At 36.9% G+C, this 21,663-nt stretch overlaps 1 protein-coding gene across 1 annotated transcript in view; it reads left to right on the plus strand.

The window, feature by feature from the left end:
* The first annotated feature begins 4,553 nt into the window (after nt 1-4,553).
* The window catches only part of LOC124645436 (peroxidasin-like), a 40,313-nt gene continuing 23,203 nt past the window's right edge, over nt 4,554-21,663 (plus strand). Inside the window, exon 1 of the mRNA XM_047185236.1 lies at nt 4,554-4,847. Coding sequence (XP_047041192.1) covers nt 4,684-4,847 — 164 coding nt within the window. The 5' untranslated portion in view covers nt 4,554-4,683. The remainder of the gene's footprint in view (nt 4,848-21,663) is intronic.

The raw sequence follows: 21,663 nt of genomic DNA on the forward strand, positions 1-21,663 counted from the left end.
TTTGAGCTTAAGGTCACTAAAGCACCTAAAGGACAATGGGCGATTCCGCTCCAAATGTCCACCACGAACGAGACCTTCATGGCTAGATAGCCCGTTAAATATATAACATTTTTTGTTATGAAAGTAAAAAAAAATATAATGCCAGAAAAAAGTTATAGCAAAATCAAATAAAACATTTTATAGATTTTTTCAACTTCATGTTTTCAATTACTTTTCGTGATGTTCGATTTTCGTACTTTCTGTAACTTCTGACAAAATAGAATTGTTCATTATTAGAGAAAAGACACCACCAGTTACATCGAACTTTCTTAGATTCAGGCACCGCTGAGTATATTCAAGCACTTCTGGCGCCTCAATTGGTTATGATTCGTACATCCATCGGGCAAAAAAATATGGGCTGTTTATATGCAAATGTGTCTTACTCATCTTAGTTTTAGATAAAGTGCAGAAATGGAAGTGGAAAAAAATAAAAAAATATAATGATAACATACAAAAACTACCGAAAATTAGAATAAGTTTTTGGCTATAACTTTTTTTGGCGTTGTTTTTTTTTTATTACTTTCTTAGTAAAAGTTACTCTAAATCAAGTGGACTATTTAATTATATAGGTCTCGTTCATGGTGGACATTTGGACCAAACTTCATACATTCTTGCCCAATCTCCTTTGTATAATAAACAACAGTGCAAGGTGAAGTCGCGAGCGTAGCGAGCGCGAAAATTTTTGAGTTTTGGGACATAAAAGTTCTCTAATCAAGTTAGAAGGAAAGGTATTGCCAAGTGAACAGCCGCGAGCGTAGCGAGCGCGAATTTTTTTAAAATTGTTTGTTTAGGACTCTCAAAGCACAAATAAATAGAATCCGTGACTGGATCGAGAGCCAGTTGTTTTTGTTACTTTGGTGTTCCAATTTTTTGTTAAATTGAGGTCTCAAAAAGTAAACGCAGAATGAATTAGAAATAAAGAAAAAATGCACATTTATTTTCTTGGACCAGATATATATCCTCTAATTATATTTTTTTTTATATTAGTGTGGGTTGTAGCGCGAGGCCCCCCCAAGCGCGAGGCCCTGTGCGATGGCACAGTTCGCACACCCCTAGGGCCGCCACTGCATACAACACATAACTTAGAAACTAGTATTAGAACTTATAACTACCAGACAGCCAACGCTCTACGATCCCGCTCGATGTCTAGATAAGCCTTCTTTAAGGTCCTCGGAAACCCAGTGGCCCAGATACACGAAAGATGTAACCTGGGGCCCGATTCTCCTAAGTTAATAATGTCAAAATCGAATAGAAATTGAATCGCAATATGATCGCAATAGCAGTTTTAACCATATCGGGCATTCTGCTACTAATAAAAGACCAATCGTATTCGATTGACATTTGACTGGTGTGAGATTGGTCAGTTATTTTGGTGATTTTGATCTATAGGTACGGTAGTTTGCTGTACAATCATTTTGCAATCGTAAATCATTTGCAGACAAAATGATTCATTATTGAATGACAGAAAAGGATAAAAACGTTTATTTCAAAGAAAAAATCGAGTAATCGAGTCGGGATTGGATCTCAGTCGAATCGAGTCGAACGTGAATCGTATGTCGATTAAGTAAAATTATATAGGAGAATCGGGCCCCTGGTTTAAGGGACTTCCACAAAGGTTCAGTTGTGCAGCAAGTGGGTAAGATTTGGTGCCAGCCATAAATACCAGTATTTCACTTTTCTTCACATTGTATCAGAGCAGGCAAGTGCAAATGCCGTCGAAATGTTTAAAAAATTAAGTAGGTAAAGATGAATTAAGTTTTGAGCAGTTCTTCATTACCTACCTATTTTTTATGAGAGCCTTTCATTGGAGCAAAAGAAAGTGTTTGCGGCACTAATAACAGCATGGACAAGCACTGCCACAATCATCTGACCTAGATGCTCTGTGGCCAATGATGATGATGATGATGATTTTTTTATATATTCAACTTCTAAAATATCTAAATATTTAGGCATTTACCCAGTGCGCGATCAAGAGTTGAATTTCCATGCATTCCGTTATTGACTTGAACCCATTTGTGTAAGCAAAATATCTAGCTTAGTTGGAGCTTTAGAAATAATCTTTTTTGGTAGCTCGAACTCTCGGTAAAATAAATAAAAACACACGAACAAATGTATAAGCACGCAATAGTAGGTCATACACTCATAATTCGAAAATAGCTTGAACATAAAATGTTTCACTCCATTTCTTTCACCCAAATCCTGAGAGAATAACTTAAAAATATCCTGTCGGCGTCTCGCTTTGGGATAGGTCGTACTGTCTTGGGATACGTGTAGGTACAAAGTGGTGATAAGAGGAGACGGCTCCTTTTAGGGTTCCGGAATATTCTGTGGGCATTGTACCTAAGGAAAAATCGGCACGAGAGACCGACTCGCACTTAGTAGTTTTTTTTAATGTCGTCAATACACTCTACGTGTATGCATATCATTCATTAAATCGTACCTACATAGTAATAAATAGGTTTACTTTCTGGACATGTTTTCAATTACAAAACATTTTTTGCAAATCCTATTTTCATTTAAGTATTACTAAATATCATAATAGTGGAGATCCATAAATGCAGATAGTACGAAATCTTTGAATGCCTAAAGCCTTAATAGTGGAAGCAAGAATTTGGTTAGTTCCATGCTGCTAAAAGCTTGATTTTAAACAAATTTTGTTTATATCATTTACATATATTCGTTGGTAGTTAAAAGTACGTATATATCGACGGTTTATATCAGGTTCTTTCTAATTTATCGAGTGTGTCAGAAGTCCAGAAAATTATATTCAGGTCAAAAGCGATCACGGTAGAGGCTTTATGTACTTAGTTTAAAAAATATGTTTACAAAGTACTTATTTATAAAGAGATGCAATCTTCTTTTGTTGTTGCTGGCTGTACTTCTGTGATGCCTCGTCATCGTGAAAGGAGGGCCTTATTTCAACTGTGATGTAACTGTAATGAAGTATTTTAATAAGGAAAGTTTTATTAAGAGAGATAATTTGTTTACAGTGGCATACGGCTGTTCATATTCGTGAAACTATATCATGAAACTCCCAGTCGCGCTACATAAACTTTTCCCAGCTACTTATCCTAGCTGCAGCAAATGAATATGGATCAAATAAATAAAATTCTAGTTTAATTAAGTTTCATAAGCGAGATTCGCAAATAACAGCACATAAAGTTAGTTGTGCGAGTGCTGCGTCGCAACAGTTTGTAAGTACCGCGCCATCTCTCCGGCTTATTGAAATACGACAAAATAACTTCATTTTACAACTGTACTCACGTTACTCAAAATACGTTCACATACCTACATATATTTAAGCTTTTACATAAGATTCTTGTATACGAATAGAATTTAGTGGCTTTCTTCTACTATAGATACTATACTATACCTTTAGGGCTGCAACAACTACCGGTCACCACATACATGGCCTTGTTCCTCGATGCACTGAGGGCAGAAAACAATACAAATATTTAGAGTAAGAGCTCCCACTCACACCTGAAACTCTTAGTCGGCCGGTAGTTGGTTTGGGGTCATAAAGGTAAGGGGTCAAAAAATTGCCAACCATAGGGTCAATCTGTAGTATGTCAGTCTGCAGTGTGCGAGCACTCTCATACTAACAAAACGTTAAACTCATTTTTTTAAAATTGACTTAGGGATGTAGCTCTTTCTAAACGTCAAGTTAGTGGCACGGTTCCAAAGAGTGGTTCTCATGGAGAAGAACATGCAAGAGTGTCCATAAACAGGATAATACAGGATTAGTGCTTGGTCCAGACTATGCATCAAAATGTAGTTGACCGAGACGTTAGCATAGAATATACCTATATTTTAAACTTAAATACTAGACGCATGACGACTCGCGGTATTGGAAACCGGGACTCCTATTTCTTTTATCAAGTTGTAGAAAGTGTGGTGTAGTTAATCTAAGTGTCAGACACACTTAACCATGTTCCTTGAGCAATTTGCACTCGAGTGGCGCGATAACTTTTAGGTCCTGAGGGGACCCGCCGATTATCCTGACATCCCTTTGAGAAGCGCGTACAACACAAACACACCGTTCTTCCGTTTCTTCTCGCTTCGAACTTATTTATTTAGTCTTATAATATTTTCTACCAGACTGTCTGCAAAGAAGGGTTGTATACTATGAAGGTAAAACGGCAAAAAAACACGATTTAAAGAAAGCTTCTTTTGGAACTAACTTTAGCGTTTAACAGATGAAGTTATACTTAAGTGGGACTCGCTGAAAGTAGTATGAATATTGTCTCTCTCTCTCCTATCATAACTGGTAATTTTTTAGAGGGTAGGTATCCATTTGGAAATTGCTTAGCATCATCAATCAACCACATTTTATCTGACAGCACTATTGCTTTACCGTCCTGGCAGGCAAGAAAATATTCCTGAACAGTTAAGGCATAACTGAATGTAAATAGCAAGATGAACCTGTGTCCCTGTGGTGATAGAGCGCATCACGTGAGTGGTCGGTCGCCGCGGGACGAGGCGCGGCGCTCCGGGTGCCGGGCCGCATCCCGCCTCGTGCGAGCGCGCGACGGCACTCGCGCCGCCACTCTGCAGCGTGCACTCGCATCCCGCCGCGCGCTCTCGCAGCGGCATTCCGTACGCGCGACTTGCAACACTTTGTCTAACTTCCCATCGCGCCCCAAAATGAGGCCCTTATTTTTTTTTAATTTCTTCATACTTTTAAACTTATTAAATTTAGTTTCTTCCAAAACCTGCCCTCCCAAATGCCAATGCTTCCGAAGTAAAGTTGCGTGCTTGCACCAAGACCTGTTGACCGTCCCGAAGCCGCCGGCCGACACTCACAGTTTGTAAGTATTGTATTATTATTAAGTTTACGAAGTTTTGTGGCCAGTTGTTTTATAAATAGCGTTGTTACCATGGCTTTATAAATAAGTGTGAGATTCATAGCGGCGGCCGCGAGCGATCGCGAAATGTTATTGTTGCGAAAGCATCTGTTTCAGCGGCGGGTAATAAAAGCTCTAATCTCAAATGAAAGTTCACGAAAACGCTTAGCGATTACATTCTTATGAATATTTCACACAAATCTTATGCCTACGATGTCATAATACATTTAGAACCAGTACACTTAACTTTCTTCAGAAGCTTTAATAGCAAAGATATTATGCAAATCAAAAAACTTGAATTTAAGCCTAGCTAGATATTATAGGGTTACAAGTTCAACTGCTCAACCACAGGTCTGTCTACCGTCGGTGAATGCATTAACTACTGCAGATTTGTAATAACTTTTGCCGAAGTTCGCTTTCGATTAAGTATAACTTTCGCTTCTTTTTCTTAATAAAAGAGGTATGAGCCAACTTATTTTAAGAGTATGATCTCATTTTTTTTATTTATCTACTAAATTAACTGAATAACAAGATGATTGAACCATAGATTTGACTACTTTAATTTATGAGTTAGGTACCAGCTTTAAGCTGAAATTCAGTACCTATAAGTCGTCACAACTTTATTCTCTTTGTTTTCAATTTCGTTCCTAGTAGTCGTACCTATATAGCACACCATTATTAGGTAAACCTTGTAATTTTTACATTCTTAATTTACTTTAAAAACCTAATAAGTAAGGTTTTCATTGTTAGACACTTATGGTGGGTTGCGCCATTCAACTTTAAGGTCATAACCATACCCATTGGTCAAAGCCAGCCCATTGGTCAAATTGGCGATATGACTACTGCAACCCACCCTTAAATAGAAAAAAATGCTTTATCATCCATCTTGTTCAAATATTAGTACATTGTCGGCGATCCTCTGCCTTAATGGGCTCTGGAGACCCAGCTAGCTGTAGTCTAGTACTTAAACCGAGTAACAGAGGCCTAAAGAAACAATAAAGAAATCAAGCTGAAACTGCTTTAGTAGTCAGATTTTCTGGTTTTTAGTTACAAGTGATAACTGAAAACCAGAAAATCTGACTCTTGAAGCAGTATCTGACTGTTACAGCGGACTTTACACTGACGGAATGTAAAAAAATACAGATAGGTAAGCTGTCCTGTCCGACACAATTTTATAAACGTGGTCTCATATTCTTGGAGACTTATATCGATCCTTCCAACTGCTGGTATTTAGAGTACAAGCACACTGCATACATTAAGTCAGCCGATAGCTTATTCGGGATCATAAATAAGTATGGTAATGAACGCACATAACAACGATTAGCTATTTGGCCGGTATCAGATCTACTAAAAACTTTGATTGAAATCACGATTTTCTTAAAAAAAAAAACTAACTGTCGGATCAACTGTCGGCCAACTGTTTAGTCTGCAATGAGAAAATCCAATAACTTAAATTCAAAATAGGCAAAAAAATGGCACTTCATACACAACACAGTTTCCACAACGCCCACGTTTCACCACTTCTTTGTGTTTTTGCTGGGAAGAAGTGACGCAACAAACTCTCCAGCAACACAATGTTTGTCTGTTAGCTTTGAAAAGGCTCTTCCACGATAGCGCAATACGATTAATTCCCGGTATTTATAGGTCTGCATGTCTTTACCTTCGGTCTTGTGGACAAACTACAAACGCGCTTTCCAATATACAGTTTCTAGAATATCAAGGAACTCCAAGGATTCATTCTTCTTCTGTTTCTGCTGAATATCCCATTTGGTGGTGGGTGGAGTCAGCCTTTTTGATCATTTTCCTCCACTTCGCTATATCCTCGACATTTTTTTTATGTATTTTGTCACTACACCTCACTACCTAGTTTTGAGCTGCTTTTAGAACTACAAAAAATACCTATATAAATATTTTTTCCTGTCTATTTGTTCATGAGCCATTTCGTGTGTTAGTTCCGCATGGCAGTACTGGTCACGTTGCGAACAGAACACCTTTGTGCTCACTTCCTTTGTGGTACAACAGTATTAGGTTTCAATATTCCTAATGTTGAGCGTTAGCCGTGTGTGAGGACTTCGTGCGTGCACGTCATCCATCAAGTTTCCATGAAAACCGAAAATACAACACCATGCTAAGTAATATGCGACTGGTTTGTTTTCTATTCGACTGTTTCGTAAGATTTGGTACGGAAAATAACAGTGTCCTTTGTCCAATAAGTCCGGTATAAATGTGAAAGATCTCGAGACAATTTTCCAGTTTGCGAACTCCTTTCAGATGACAGCTTCTTCAATTGCTGTTTATTGCGTCTTTGTACTGCTAAAGATCTCTCAATCATAAATGAAATGTAAAAGGGGGAGGTTATTAGGTGCCTCTACTTATCTCGTTTAAACATCTGTATACTAATATATAAAGCGGAAAGACTTGATTGTTCGTTTGTTTGAATCGAACAGGCTGGGAACTATTGAACTGATTTGAGTAATTCTTTCGCTGTTAGGAAGCTACACTATCTACGCTGAACATGGGATATGTTTTATCCAGTTATGATGTGAGTGAAAGCGCGTGGAACAGCCAGTCTATGCACAAGTAAATACATGACGATAGTTAATATTTTGAGGCATTCGGTTAGAATTCTAAAGACCAAAGACATTTAACTTAAGTATACTAGGACAAGACCATGGACTCTGGAACGCATCGAGGTCTGTACCTTGGAGCTGCACAAAAATCAAACGTCTCAACAAACGCAATCCAAAAAGAATGGCCGTATTTGTTGCAATTCCCATATGTTTTCAAAACAAATCTACGCCCATGGTGTATACATCTTTTTTTTAACGACGTCAAAAATCATCAAATGACCCCTCCCGCTGTGGGTTAGCAGCGGTGAGGGAGTGTCAGACTCTTAGGGCCTTACTACAAAAACTTTAAACCCTGTTTTACACTTGTCTAATAAAATTGTGGCTGCAAAATGAACCATATGTCAACGTCATAATTTGACATTTTTTTAGACAAGGCATAAACTGACGTTTAAAAGTTTTTGTGGTAAGACGGTTACTGACTAAAAACCGCCGTGTTCCGTCGTAGGCCTTTTATGTACCAGGGCCGCGGTATCTCTTTCGAACAACCCGCAGATGGTGTATACATCTTCCGTAGACTTAGAATCTGTTTGACAAGATGCAATACTACAGTACATAAGCATAGAAAAATCTGGAAAGTTGAAAGTACTTCACAACATAATAATATAGTATTGCGATGGCCGCGAGAGACCTATACAGAGTATAGGGGCCAGGGTTTTCTATCGGAAAAGTTAAGCTTATCCCTCAGTACTATAATCTTTTTGTAAAGGTATATTTCTTACGTATTGAACATAATCCTGGGTCCACGAACCCGACTCAGACTTGCCAGTTTCAATAAGAGCATCAGTCGGATAAATAAAGCGGTTTAGTGTTTCAAACCAATTAAGGAATGAAAAACAACGAAAGCGCTTACCTAGGTACTTGTATTAAACTATTTCGTCTTTTTTTCTTTTTAAAATGACGAAATGTGTTCAAAATCTTTTATATAGCGTAGATTGATAGACTGATTGATCAACAGGCAGATGATGATTGACTTATTGAGATTGATCCAAAAACAAGCGGTCTATTTGAAGAAGTTTGATTTCTAGGGAAAAGCGAGATCAAATTTTATAAGTATTTTCTCTTAGTTTCACGTACTTTACTACCTAGGTACCTATATCAAAACTTCTTCAGTTACTTATTCTCAAAGAATCTATTAATCATGCAGGTTACTCGTAAGTTTTAAGTGCATGGTGACATTTTCAGCTTGGAAGCCTTTCTTATCTTTTCCAATATTTTGTATAAAGCGAGTTAAACTTATGACTGATGAGACCACCTTAAAAAAAAAAGAACTAGTGAAATGAAGACCAATATAGGAAAGGAAGTAACACATATGTCTCCTTTAAAGAATATATTCTTACCAATTTTGCAAATCGCAATGATATTTAAAACAAAAGATGCAGACATGATAAAGCAACACGTGCACAATCACATTTTTATGTTATTTCAAAGCTATGAAACTACCTGGATTTCTTACTAGAACAGAAGATCCAAAGGTGGCAGTGTCGCGTATATTCGTGTAAACATCTATCTACTTATTTCGGTGAATATTGAAACATAAATATACTCAAATCGACTAACATAAACAACATCAACTAGATTGGCAAATGTTTCTTTTTCTTTCGATAAACTGCTAAGTATCTATGCAGGGTACATAGAACATTATGTATAGGTAAATGTCTGCTTCACTTCAGACTAAATAATAAATTCAACAGTGTAGGCAAGGCAACACAAGGCGTGCGTGCTTGACGGAACGCTAACTCAAGAATGTTTATCGCTGTCGATTTCTGAGAACGCCAGAATTATTCTAAGTAGGTATATCTATCTCCAAACACGACTTGAGAAACGTGTACATACATAGAGGCTATTGTTATAGTCATCATAAAACTTCGGTTGATGTCCTAGAATTTAAATTAGGGGTCTAATGTCGAAGTTTATTTATTGGCTCAAAACATTGTATAAAGGTAGCCATTATAATTGCCTTGTTGGAATCCTACGCGAATATGATGATGATGATGTCCTCCTAGCCGATTATCGGCTACGGCGGCTGTTCTCATGTAAGGAGATTAGCCAACTACGCAGGACATATTATAGTGCACGAGCATTTGCGCAGACACAGGTGCACTCACTATTCCTTAACTCTCATAGCCCGATGGGACGGTAATCCGACACGACCGGAGAGAGATCAGGCGCAGGACCGACATTTACGTGCTCTCCGATGCACGGGTGTATCAATCACCAGCTTCCAGGCTCCGGGCTGCTTTGTGAAAGTCTTCTAAAACCCACAAGGCGATTACGGCCCGACTCGGGAATCGAACCCGAGACCTCGTGCTTAGCAGCCGCACTTGCGACAGCTAGACCAACGAGGCAGTTACGCGAATATAAGAATTAAGTAACCTACATGCATTTTCTCATTTCCCCTATTTGTGTTACATGTTGCATCGCAAACACTACCGGTATATCGTGGAGTTTTTAACTGAGCGGTATCATTTTAAGCTGCTTCTTTGCTAATCATTAAGAATAATTTAATAAAATGGCCCTGAAATCGTACCTTGCGGTGAACCTAGAAAACATCATGCATTTTACATGAATTCTAAACTCGACAAAAATAGATCGGTGTTGTACGTGAAACGTTTCAATCAACCGTTTATATCTAAACAATAACAAATAATGATGCTGGGTGCAGTGTTTGCATCTCATCGAGCACATTCAAAAGCTTTAAAGAGATCACAGAACTTGCTCTTACTAACGCATGCCAATAGCAGCATCGACTGGCTGGAGTTTCCATATAGTTAATGACAGCTGAGTCGATACATTTTCATTTAGGACTTTCGGCAGCTACCCTAACATTTTGCGTATCAGATATGTTTTTGATTGGCCGGATTATGCTAGTAGGCAGAGGTAGTAAATTATATGCCCCATTCATGTCTTAATTAGAATGCGAGTACCGCTAGTTGCTTTACCCTTCATAGTCCAGAGATTACAGCTGATTCTATGGAGCATAACCTAGGAGTGCCGGACGCGCCTGGTTTAGTCGTATCTACCACAATGAGCTCAAAAATAGCGTTGCCATTGACATGAATAATTTATGGTCGAATTAAATCCGTTTGTGACATCATAGCTTGGAGTGGCTAAATAGGTTTACTGATTACCGAACAGATTGGATACACAGATATAACCCTGCCCTTTGGGATTGCAGTAAACAGAGACACAAACAGTAAACTCTAACACACTTATTTACATTCTGATATTACTTAGATATAAGATTACCAACAGCTAAACTACAGCATCCTTTTGTTAATGTCACTTTGGAGTTTGACACAATGATTTATATTTTATCCAACAAAAGATCCCAGTTTTGAAACAAAGTTTGTCTTGGTCGAGAGACATACAAAACTAAAATAAACAGCTTCACTTTAGTTAGATAGTAGGTAAACAAAATGAATATCAGAAGTATTTAGGTGCACATTTTTCATACAGTAAGTAGGTACCTCCTTTTTCCAAAGCGGGAGAGAATATTTCTACGACGTAGGTACGTAAATAGAATATTACAGGAATTAGCGTTTTGCTAATAGCATAGGTATATTTAGTGTTTCGCTAATAATAATTTAATAGCAAATATTTAGTGCTCTGCTAATTACTGAACGATACTAGGGAGAAGTACCTATGGGTGCACAAATTACTTTATCGGTGCTTGCAAGTTTTACTTAGGTACAGCATAACAGAGTCGTTTAAGAGGACGAATTTGAATTTTTGGCGCCAAGGATCTCAATTTTACTCAGTAAATACAAAACGGATCAAAATACAACTTGGTTACCTGAAAGTTCATGATATAAACCTTATTTTGTTAGACTTCAAAACATGATTAGGTAACTTTTATAACAGAGAAAAATATATCAAACATACCTCTTTTTAAAAAGAGATTCACATATTATGGGCAAACGGGACCGATTTAAGCCTCTTAACTTTTTTAGTAGTTGAGTATATACATACTCTTTAAAATTGTAGAAGGATTTTTTATCAAATTATCATTTCTAAATAATAAAATTACAAAACCATTTTGTCGCTTACGACTTTTACTTATAAGCTAGCGCGCATATTGTTATCCTCGCCCCGCTCAGACGCTCCGACCCCTTTTGGCGCCTTAGGTGCGCGTGCCGGTTATGGAATTATATTGTTGACCAATTCGCCACCATGGTTAGTGAAGTTTTTTTGTAAAAAAGTTGTCTACGAGTGTCTCAGATCCACGTTATCGATGACACATCACAAGGGCAACAAGTTCATGACTTCAAGCGATCTGACGTCAGATGAGGGCCGTTATCTTCAAAATTCTATCAAACGAGTACTATTCTTATCAACAGAGCATGTGGGACTTCAAACATTTTGACAAAGATTTCAGTAAAGCTACCAGAGTTAACAGATATGCCACTCTCTCCTACACACATTACACCATTGTCCGATAATAGTAAATGTAAACTTAAATCCATTATTACTTACACACTAAATATTTCACTTTTTCTTCATTTTCGGTAGTTTCTTTTGATAAGATAGTGTTAACATCGCAAAGTTCAATGAACGCTACATATGATAGATGTAGGGTATCAGACCATAAAGCATTAAGGTAACTAAGGTCTAGAGCACGTATGCGCCACCATGCTCGTATGTCAATGAATTATGTGTACTGATTTACCCACGAATATGGTTCTCTTCAATCATATGAACCGTAAATACCGGCGGAACCATATCAAGACGACTGCCTACCTAGATTCGAACGTGTAAATTGGGATACGGAATTTAATAACTTGACTAAATTGTATAAAAATTAACAGCAATTCGAAATTCAAATTCAATTTGATACAATATTCACGGGTTTAAAAATGCCGTTTATATGTATCTATGTGTGTACGAAATATATGCCAATTAAAAACGTCGAGACTGAATTAGCCTTATTTGTTGCGTTCGTTTTTTAGTGGATAGGGCATTATTGCAACTGAAATTATCTTTGACTATAATCTCTGCGAATGTTGAAAAGGACCTTATATTAGATATCTGGTTGCTCTTGCGTGAGGGGGCCGTCAGATATTACATAAGGTACATGATACATATTACATTTTGCTATTAACGACTGAGAAGTTCCTTGTTCCCTATACAATCCTGTAGACTTATCATAGCTACTTAAACAGCTTTTCCGTCACGAATTTAATGACACGATAACTAGATCTCTAATATTTGATCAAAAGTGCATCTTCACAATGCGCATTCAGAACCACGAAAATCCGAGCTACTAACCTAAAAGTATGAATGGCCCCCAGTAGTACACAAATACAGAACGATATTAACCACTGCAACTGCATTCATCGCGACATCCATTGAAAGAGTACTTATCAAACGTACCTACATTCATCGAACCACTTGGCTGCTTCCTCATAAAGTGCATTTATTCATATTATATGAAGCTTCAAACTGGTCTCTTCAACTTTTATACCAATGTTTTGCTTTCAAACGGTTCTGTATCGTAACCATCACTGAATAGATCTGTCTATTACACGTTACTAGGTGAGAGCATAAAACCATCAGTCTTTTATAACATCATATATCAGCCACTACTTCCCGCTTGTTCGACAGACATGTAGATTTTGCTCTGCATTTTCTGTTTTAGTAATTAGAGCGGCGTTGATTCACATATAGAGGCTCTGCACATTGTTACCAGTTGTACCAGAATATTGGTTATTGATCATCACTAAACGTAGAGGACGTATCACGAACGCGCAATAATTGCCAGAAACTGAACACTGACTATCTAGTATTGTGTAATACCTAACATATGGACAGGAAATTCATAATTTCATACCTAGTTTGATATAAACAACTTACCTTTAACGAGGTGAATAGATTTGAATGGAAAGATTCGCGATCTTAAACCCGAACCTACTTACGCGTCTGTAAAAAATATAATGAGCAGAATATAAATTCGCCATTTTCATCGTTTCGTGCTGTGTATTCTGATTGTGATCGTACTGTATTTGGTATGAAAGACATAAAACAGTCATAAACTATTGACACTTCCTTAAGTTTTGGCAGTGATTTTAATAGTCGGTAGTCGTATGAAGTTGGAGTACTTTTAAATATAATTTAGCTTCACATAGGATTATTAAATTACATGACTAAAGTTGTGTAGAAGCTGTAAGTACGGTTTCCTAGAATTAATGTCTACGTACATTATATTACGGTTTAAACGTGGTAGAGCAGAACGAGTACGTACTTACTGGAGAAAACTTCATAACAAATTGTACGCCAGACCCAGGCTTCTTTAGACTCTCAGTAAAGACAAGTTTGAAAGAGATGGCGTAAGTACTTCGTCGGTTAACCTAAGATTTAGCCATTATGGTTATACAAATAACAAATAAATTGGACGAAACGTGAAGACAAGTTGGGAGAAGCTTGGAACTTTTTTGGTGATTGGTATACCTAAGTACAATTGCCGAATGTAGACAAACATTGAATGCATTACTTGTGAAAGCTTTGCAGGCGTGATTATAAATGTGCTATGATAATTAACAGCGTTTTAATAGGATAATTGATGATAGTAGGATAACACAAAAATTGACGGATTTTTCTTATAGGTATTTAGCCTGGAAGTACAGTTTTAGATAGTCCGCGGCTAGGTATCATGAAAATCGATAGACACTGAACGTTTTTTGACATGTCGGCGACTGTATAATCGACTTTGCAGACGTTACCGACGACATCGTGAAACTAAATTGGAATGAGTCAAAGTGAGATGTGCTCGACGCCCTTGTTCCGTTTATAAAGGCTTGTGAGACTTGCAACAAGCATGTCGACTTGAATGGCTGGCAGTTTCTTTATCTGGATGTTACATTACATTTGTGACATCGAGGAGCAGTCCATTATCTTTCTTTTGCGAAGCATTGGGAAGTGTCTCTCTTAATTTACTTTTGAGTTTTTTTAGCAGTCTGTATTCGATAGATACGATTATTTTGTTAACTGCGCCAGCCAAGTTGAAATGAATATTAATTGAATTTACTTACTTAAGTCAGCAGTCCATGCTATGCCAGATCACTTTGACATGCTTACTCTAGCATGCATATCGCGTCAGTTACACAAAGCTCCATTAAAGTTAAAGCTTCTTTAAATCTATTGCTGTCAATTTTGATTGCATTTTTTTTTGTAAAATCCTTTGTCGCATTTACTACCTATACATTACCTAAAATTACAGCTGTGCTAGACGGTGCAAATGACCGTGACTCCGTATCACCTTTTTGCGTAAATCATGACTCAACATATCAAACATGAAAAGCTTTTTCAATTCATCTAGCAATCTCCGAGATTACCGCGTTCAAACAAACAAACGAACCAGCCAGCTTAACGTCTAAAGAATGTTTGAAATCCCATTTACGATTAGTTACCGAGATTAGCGCGTTCAAACAAACGAATTGCTCAGCTTGACAAAACTAACTTGTTCCTTGAGTACCTACCGATGAACGTATCGGTTTCAATATTTCCTATTTTGTAAGTTATAATAACTATCTGCAAGTTTAACTTTTGAACTTGATTCAGTACGTAGTGAAATTTCAGTTAACTTTGTAGATAGGTAGTTTGCAAAATAGAAGTGTGGTTAAGATGGTATCGAGTATTGGCTCTAGCAAACGCGACGTGCCGGTTAACGAAGTAAAGTCAAAGGTACTTGGATACCTACCAATTCAGTAGCAATTACTTAGGTGCTATCTATCCGCGACTTGTATAAGGAACGGAATGGAAAACTCAGCGTTTTCAGAATTAGAAGTCAAATAGAAATAGTATTAGCAGTCGCAGGGCTGTTCGACAGACCTTATGGAAAACTTTCTTATCTAGCTGGGGGTACTCCGAATGGAATCGTTAAATTGTTTTTATTTTTTCATGCCAATATTATTTAAAAATCAAATTCCAACATTTCATTTTTAATTCGGTAGTATTTTTTTATAAAAGGTACCGATTGAAAAACGATTTGAGAAACCTATGCAACGATACTCCGTTTAACTGACTTCGTCGATTTTCGGTTTTGAATTTTCTATATATATTTTATATATATCTCCGTTTGCTTCCTTTGGAAATGAATGTTAGGTGTGAGTACATACATACTTACCTTCATAATGACTTACATTACATTTCCTACATAATTATATTTCTTTGCGTCACAGACGACAATTTGTCTGTTTATGTATAAGAAATACACTTAATTTAATGAGACTTGCACATGCCGCCAGCAAAAAACTTAACAAAAGAGCTTTAAGATCCGTACGTTGCAGAACCTTTGACCTTGCTCTAAGTTTAGTGTTTGACGCTTTCTGAGACCCATCCGGCTTTTACTGAAGCTGAAGATTTTCGTCGTCTGTTGTTGCGATCCTAGCCAACTGTGTCCTCTGGGTTTAAATATAAGAGTTTAAAAATGCGATAGTCTTGATCGAAAGATTCGTGTCTATGGACCCACTCCTTGGAAGCGTGCAAATAGATTGACGTTTCGTAAGAACCTGTAATAGGTCTGTGTAAAATAAAAACCTTTGATTTAGATATTGAATTACTAAGAGGCTTTCTAATAAAGATTCATTAATTTCCTTCTCTGAATGAAAAGAACCCTGTGCTTTTAGTGGGACAGTAAAAAAATGTGATAATACTAGCTTGAACATTAAAAGCTAATTTCATTTCCGAGTATCGTGTAATACGCTTTAGTTTACAGAGAACATTGTGATTTAACGCTAAGGTATCGTACCGAATTAAAAATCCGAGTAGGAGGTGCCTGTTACTCAAAAGATCAAAACAAGAGCGTTTAAAGAGCGTTGATGCAGGCATCAAATTTGAGATTGCAATCCAATAGACGTTAAGTTCTTCTCATCAAGTTTTCCATCATCAGGGCTTCAGTTAGGTGCTTTTGGACCTTTGTTTATTTCCCCTTGCATGGGGATATGCTCTAGAGAGTAAGGTTTTTTTAACACGATTTTGTAACGAGGTACATCAACTGGGGAATTGGTTCCACCATTTCTTTTGCACAGCGATTCCACGTGAAGACATTAACACAGACACATTTAAAATGGCGATTTACTGAAGTTATAAGTTCGGAAACCCTCAAAAACTGCAAACGCCTTGCTTTGAAAGAAATTACTTTTTATCTGTAACTTTCCTGAGCCTTTGATCTAATAAGAATTACATTTTCATTCTATTTAACGAGCTTCACAGTAAATATATCTGCTATGTACCCGCGTGGTATGTTCTTATCACTTTACATAGTTTGCCGCTGAAATTGATTCATGTACTTACCTAACTATTCAAATCTAGGGAGAAGATAGCTTACTTGTAAGCAGAAGATAGTTGGTGTTGCTTGAAAATGTCTGGCACTTACTGAAGTACAGTGACATGAAAAATAGGACTATGGCATGGAGTCGAGTATACCTGTGATATTTTTGATCAAAATATGAATATGGAGAAGCTTTCAAAACTGAAATCTGTGAAACATACATAGTTTTTTTTTATATTTTCATAAGCTTTAAACCGTGTCGTTCACACGTTTTAAGTAACCACCCCCGGGGTGACGAGGTAAAGAGACGCTACTAAAACTAAAATACCTTCTTTTAACAGGGATTTTAAAATCCATTCAGTAGCTTAAATGTTTCGCTTGAATAGCAAATCCCACAGAAATACGAGAAGCACGATAAAATAAAGGTGCTCAGTGTCTATTTAGCAAATATATTGAGAAAATATGTTCTAAATCTTTGTAAAATCTTTTACGGAGAAAATTTCATAGAGGAAACTTTTCATGTTGCACGATGCTTGCGTTCAACGAGGTTTTAAGTAAGACTTCGGGCAACAAGTGCAATGAAACGTATAATATAAACCAACAACTTGAGAACGTTTCACTCCACGACTTTATATAAAGTGCTTCAAAATTATGAGTTCTTTAATAACATAATTATTAGGTAATATAACGTTGGTTTTAGGTGCTTACTAAGCTTTTAGTTCATGCTTAAACCGTTGCTAATGCAATTATTAGGTTTAAGCCGATCTATCTCTATTTATTTGCTGTAGGATAATTAGGTGGGTAAGCACATTTATCCCAAAATTGAAGCAGGATATTTTTAGACACGAATATGAATATCTTTCAGAGATACGAATATATTTTGACTATCAATCAAAGTCAAAGTTAAGTACATTTTATACCAGTTAATAAGACAAGGACTTTTTCATGTTAAAGATACAGACATATCCATATATAGGTATTTGATAGAACATCCACAGTTAGGAGTCTCCAGCAACAAGTTGGCATATCACGGAAAGCGTGTTTCTGTAACACGAAGACAATTTTATTTCGATATCGGCAGTATTGCTCTACATACTTAAGTGAAAACCTAGATAAAAGTTAAAACGTTGATGTTATAAATTATCCGTAAAGGCCAATAAAGGTTGACGATATTCAATAGTAGTTTACCTAATGATCTTGTTTCACAATCACACGTTTTTTTTACAGTTTTACACAACTCCTATGTAGATGGTCAAAATCGATTATAGAACACAACAACTCGACATCCGAAAACTGAAACAGTTTAGGAACTATTAACTAGTTTCGTTCAATTAAAAAATTGCTTGAACAGAAAATGGCAGGTCTTGTTTTGGAATTCACAGGTAAAACTGTGTACCTACGTTTGGCGACCACTGCTTTGTAAACATAAATTGAAATTCAAGTTATAATTTGTAAACGATTTATGGAAAAGGAGATAGTTCTCAATTCGGATGTAGTTTATAGTCAAGTTTTTTTGACCATAAATTTAATGTCTTTCAACATATTTGTACCAAAATGATTAATTGCATCTCAAGCTAGGCACGTTAATGAATATCCGTTGTTAGAGGAAGACAGGTTTAAAGTCCCTTGAAGCTACTGATATGAATATATGACTTTCACATAACAGCGTAAGTAGCACGCAGTTGAATACAAACATAGTACTTAGTACTTATACTGCTTATAGCTACGTAGCCACAAGACCCTTATAAATTCTCATTTGATAGCAACAACGAAATGCTCTATACAGTTGTGATCGTAACGTTTTGTAACAAATAAACGATTCTGTTACTAATTCCGCAAACAATGCGAAGGACGAGATTGAACCAGACGCGCCGAGGACGAGTGCTGTCGAACACTTCCAAACAAAAACGATGACTAAAAACTTGAACAGAACAGGTTTATGTTAGGACCAGCACTGCTTTATTCCTTTTCTAAACATCCAGGCTCACAGCTCACAGTAAGTTTTGAAAAAGTTTTGGAACGATATCGTTTTCATATTTCTATTTTACACTATGCTTAGCCCTGGTTATAATGATCAATGTTACTTATACCATAAATCCGTAATGTTCACGGTCTTATGAAGATGTCTTCGACGAACGCACCTGTGATCGGGCCGGTATTTACAACAGGAAGACCCGGTCAGTTGAGAAACAATTAACCCCTATTGTATTATGAGCTAAGGTGATTGCTTGCCTGTCTTGCTACCCAGTGCCGGTTTTAACTCTACCAGCGCTCTGGGTGAAATTTCTACGGAACCCTCTAACTGCAATTTAAACACATACGAAAAAGAAAACGCCACGCTCAATGTAGGGTTCCGTAGTTTTCCGAGTATAGCCCATACCTAATAACACAGGTCAACAAATGAAAAAGTACTCCTCTTATGTACTTCCCTTATGTACTGCTCTTATTTACTCTCTTAAGTACATAAGATAGTTCATAAGAGGAAATAAGGGAGTAAATAAGTGGAGTACATAATAGAGTACATAAGAGAGTACATAAGAGAGTACATAAGAGAGTACATAAGAGAGTACATAAGAGAGTACATAAGCGAGTACATAAGAGAGTACATAAGAGAGTATATAAGAGAGTACATAAGAGAGTACATAAGAGAGTACATAAGAGAGTTCATAAGAGAGTACATAAGAGAGTACATAAGAGAGATCATAAGAGAGTACACAAGAGAGTACATAAGAGAGTCCACAAGAGAGTACATAAAAGGAGTTATCGGGTGTGTCGTACCTAAGCGCATTAAATTGAATACGTTAATATATTGGTTAATATATGTTGATCAGTACATAGGTACGTAAAAATTAAAAAATGAATTTTTCAAACAAAATAGATAGGTAGCGTATAAGTCTTAAGCGATTTTCCGAATCACGTTGCATCCCCCAGCAGTAGTCAGCCATCATTACTGATTCCATCGACTTTGGTACCTATCCACCATCGTTTTTAGGTGCTGGCGAAACCGCTCTTACTTTTTTATTACTGATTTTAAAGGTGAACGAAGGTAAGCTCCTGAATTAGATAAACCTTGTTACTACTCATTTACCAAAAACTAAACAGGATTTACGCTGAAAATATTTTCTGCAATATTCAAGAATTATGATTTTCAAAGCGTAATTCAGCGTTCGCGCTATGTTCTAAGCGTCTACCATACCGTACTACATGCCAGCGAATTCCTGACATTTAATGAGACAAAGGGAAGGATTTATATTTGTTTGTTGAAATAATACACAATATAATGTAGCTTAATTGAGATATGCTACGAATGCTTTGCACAAAGGAAACTACAATCATGAAAGCTGAATTGTCGATGACGCGAGACCTGATCAAATACTTAGCTTAAAAAAATAGGAGGTATACCGAATTAGACTGAAAACAAAGTAATTGCTCTGCAGGGCTAAAATACGAAGATTTTAAAGCATGTGAGCATAGAATGTCGAAAAAAGTACATTCTAAACAATGGGCTAACAATAACGAGCTAATGCGTCCGTACCCCGAAATACAAGGCACGCGCCATATTCAGTGTTCCTGCCTTATAATTAGTTCGCTTCGCACTGCACGCTGCACCCATTTAGTTTTGAAGTGCACCATTTTAGAGTGCACTCAAGCAAATTTCCAGGATTAATAGTCGATCGGTAATACCTTAGTAGCATATAAATTACTGACACTAGTCTGAACATACCGCAATAATCCAGCCAAGCGTAAATTACACATTGGCTTATTATTATAATTAGGTACCTGATATGGCAGGAAACTTCTGATATGGAGAAGTGCTTTTACGCTCATTGGAGTATTTGCTAATTAATTAATTAACTGTCTAAAACAGCGGTCTTAATAAGTACTTACCTTATTTGATAAATACCTATATTCATCAATCAATTTCAGATTCATCGAAGTCTCCCATGTTTTTTTTCAGTCTGGTATTCTTAATATAATAATTGGTTTGAAGGGGCAATGTAAGATTTTTATGGACCCTGTTTTCTCGACACCTTTCATCAAGGGATGCGTGTCAATATTGGTACCTAACCTCAAAGAACCTAAAAAATACTACTTTTACTTGCAAAATCGATGGAAGTCTATCATGCGGATATCGAAGTAAACATGAATCACGAATGCGTTGCTAAGCTGAAGCAGACTTTGCAAAGAGTTTACCGTTATAGACGAAAAGATTGGTAACTGATTACCCATAGGTAGGGCTGCCATCCGTCCGGGTTTCCCCGGATTTGTCCTCGTTTGGAGGCCGTCCGGGGGCCGTCCGGGCGGGGTTTCAAGAAGTGTCCGGGGAAAACCCGGACACTTTTCATGTAAGGAAGCACCTCATTGGATTAAGGTATGTGTTAATAGTAAATGGATTACAAATTAGGTATTATTTTGTTTAAAAAAATCGTACTCCTTCGGGGAAAAAATGCGATTTACGCCAAATGTCCGGGTTTTTTTAATGTTTGTCCGGGTTTGGTGAAATTCGAGATAGCAGCCCTACCCATAGGTAACTTTTTTATTCGGGTGCATTTATAAAGAAGTGCCCTTTTTATATAAATTCATAAATTCGGAAAAAAAAAATATATTTAAGCGGATTCAGGGAGAAAGCGCTCTTATGAGAAACTTGAACATTACACATCATCATTATCATGTAGGTACACGTACGTGTACTATATACCAAATAAGTAGGTACTCAGGAAACATACCTAAATGTTCTAGTAACCACACTTATTTTTGTGGTACAAAATACACAGCGTCTTTTACTTGGTTTTTCAGGCTTGTCTCTGAGATGTTAAAAAAAGTATTTATTTCCAGTCCGTGGTGAATACTTTTCCGTCTGTAATTAGACTGTTCATTTGAGTAT

Source organism: Helicoverpa zea, chromosome 31, assembly GCF_022581195.2.
Source record: "Helicoverpa zea isolate HzStark_Cry1AcR chromosome 31, ilHelZeax1.1, whole genome shotgun sequence".
NCBI classification, from domain to species: domain Eukaryota; kingdom Metazoa; phylum Arthropoda; class Insecta; order Lepidoptera; family Noctuidae; genus Helicoverpa; species Helicoverpa zea.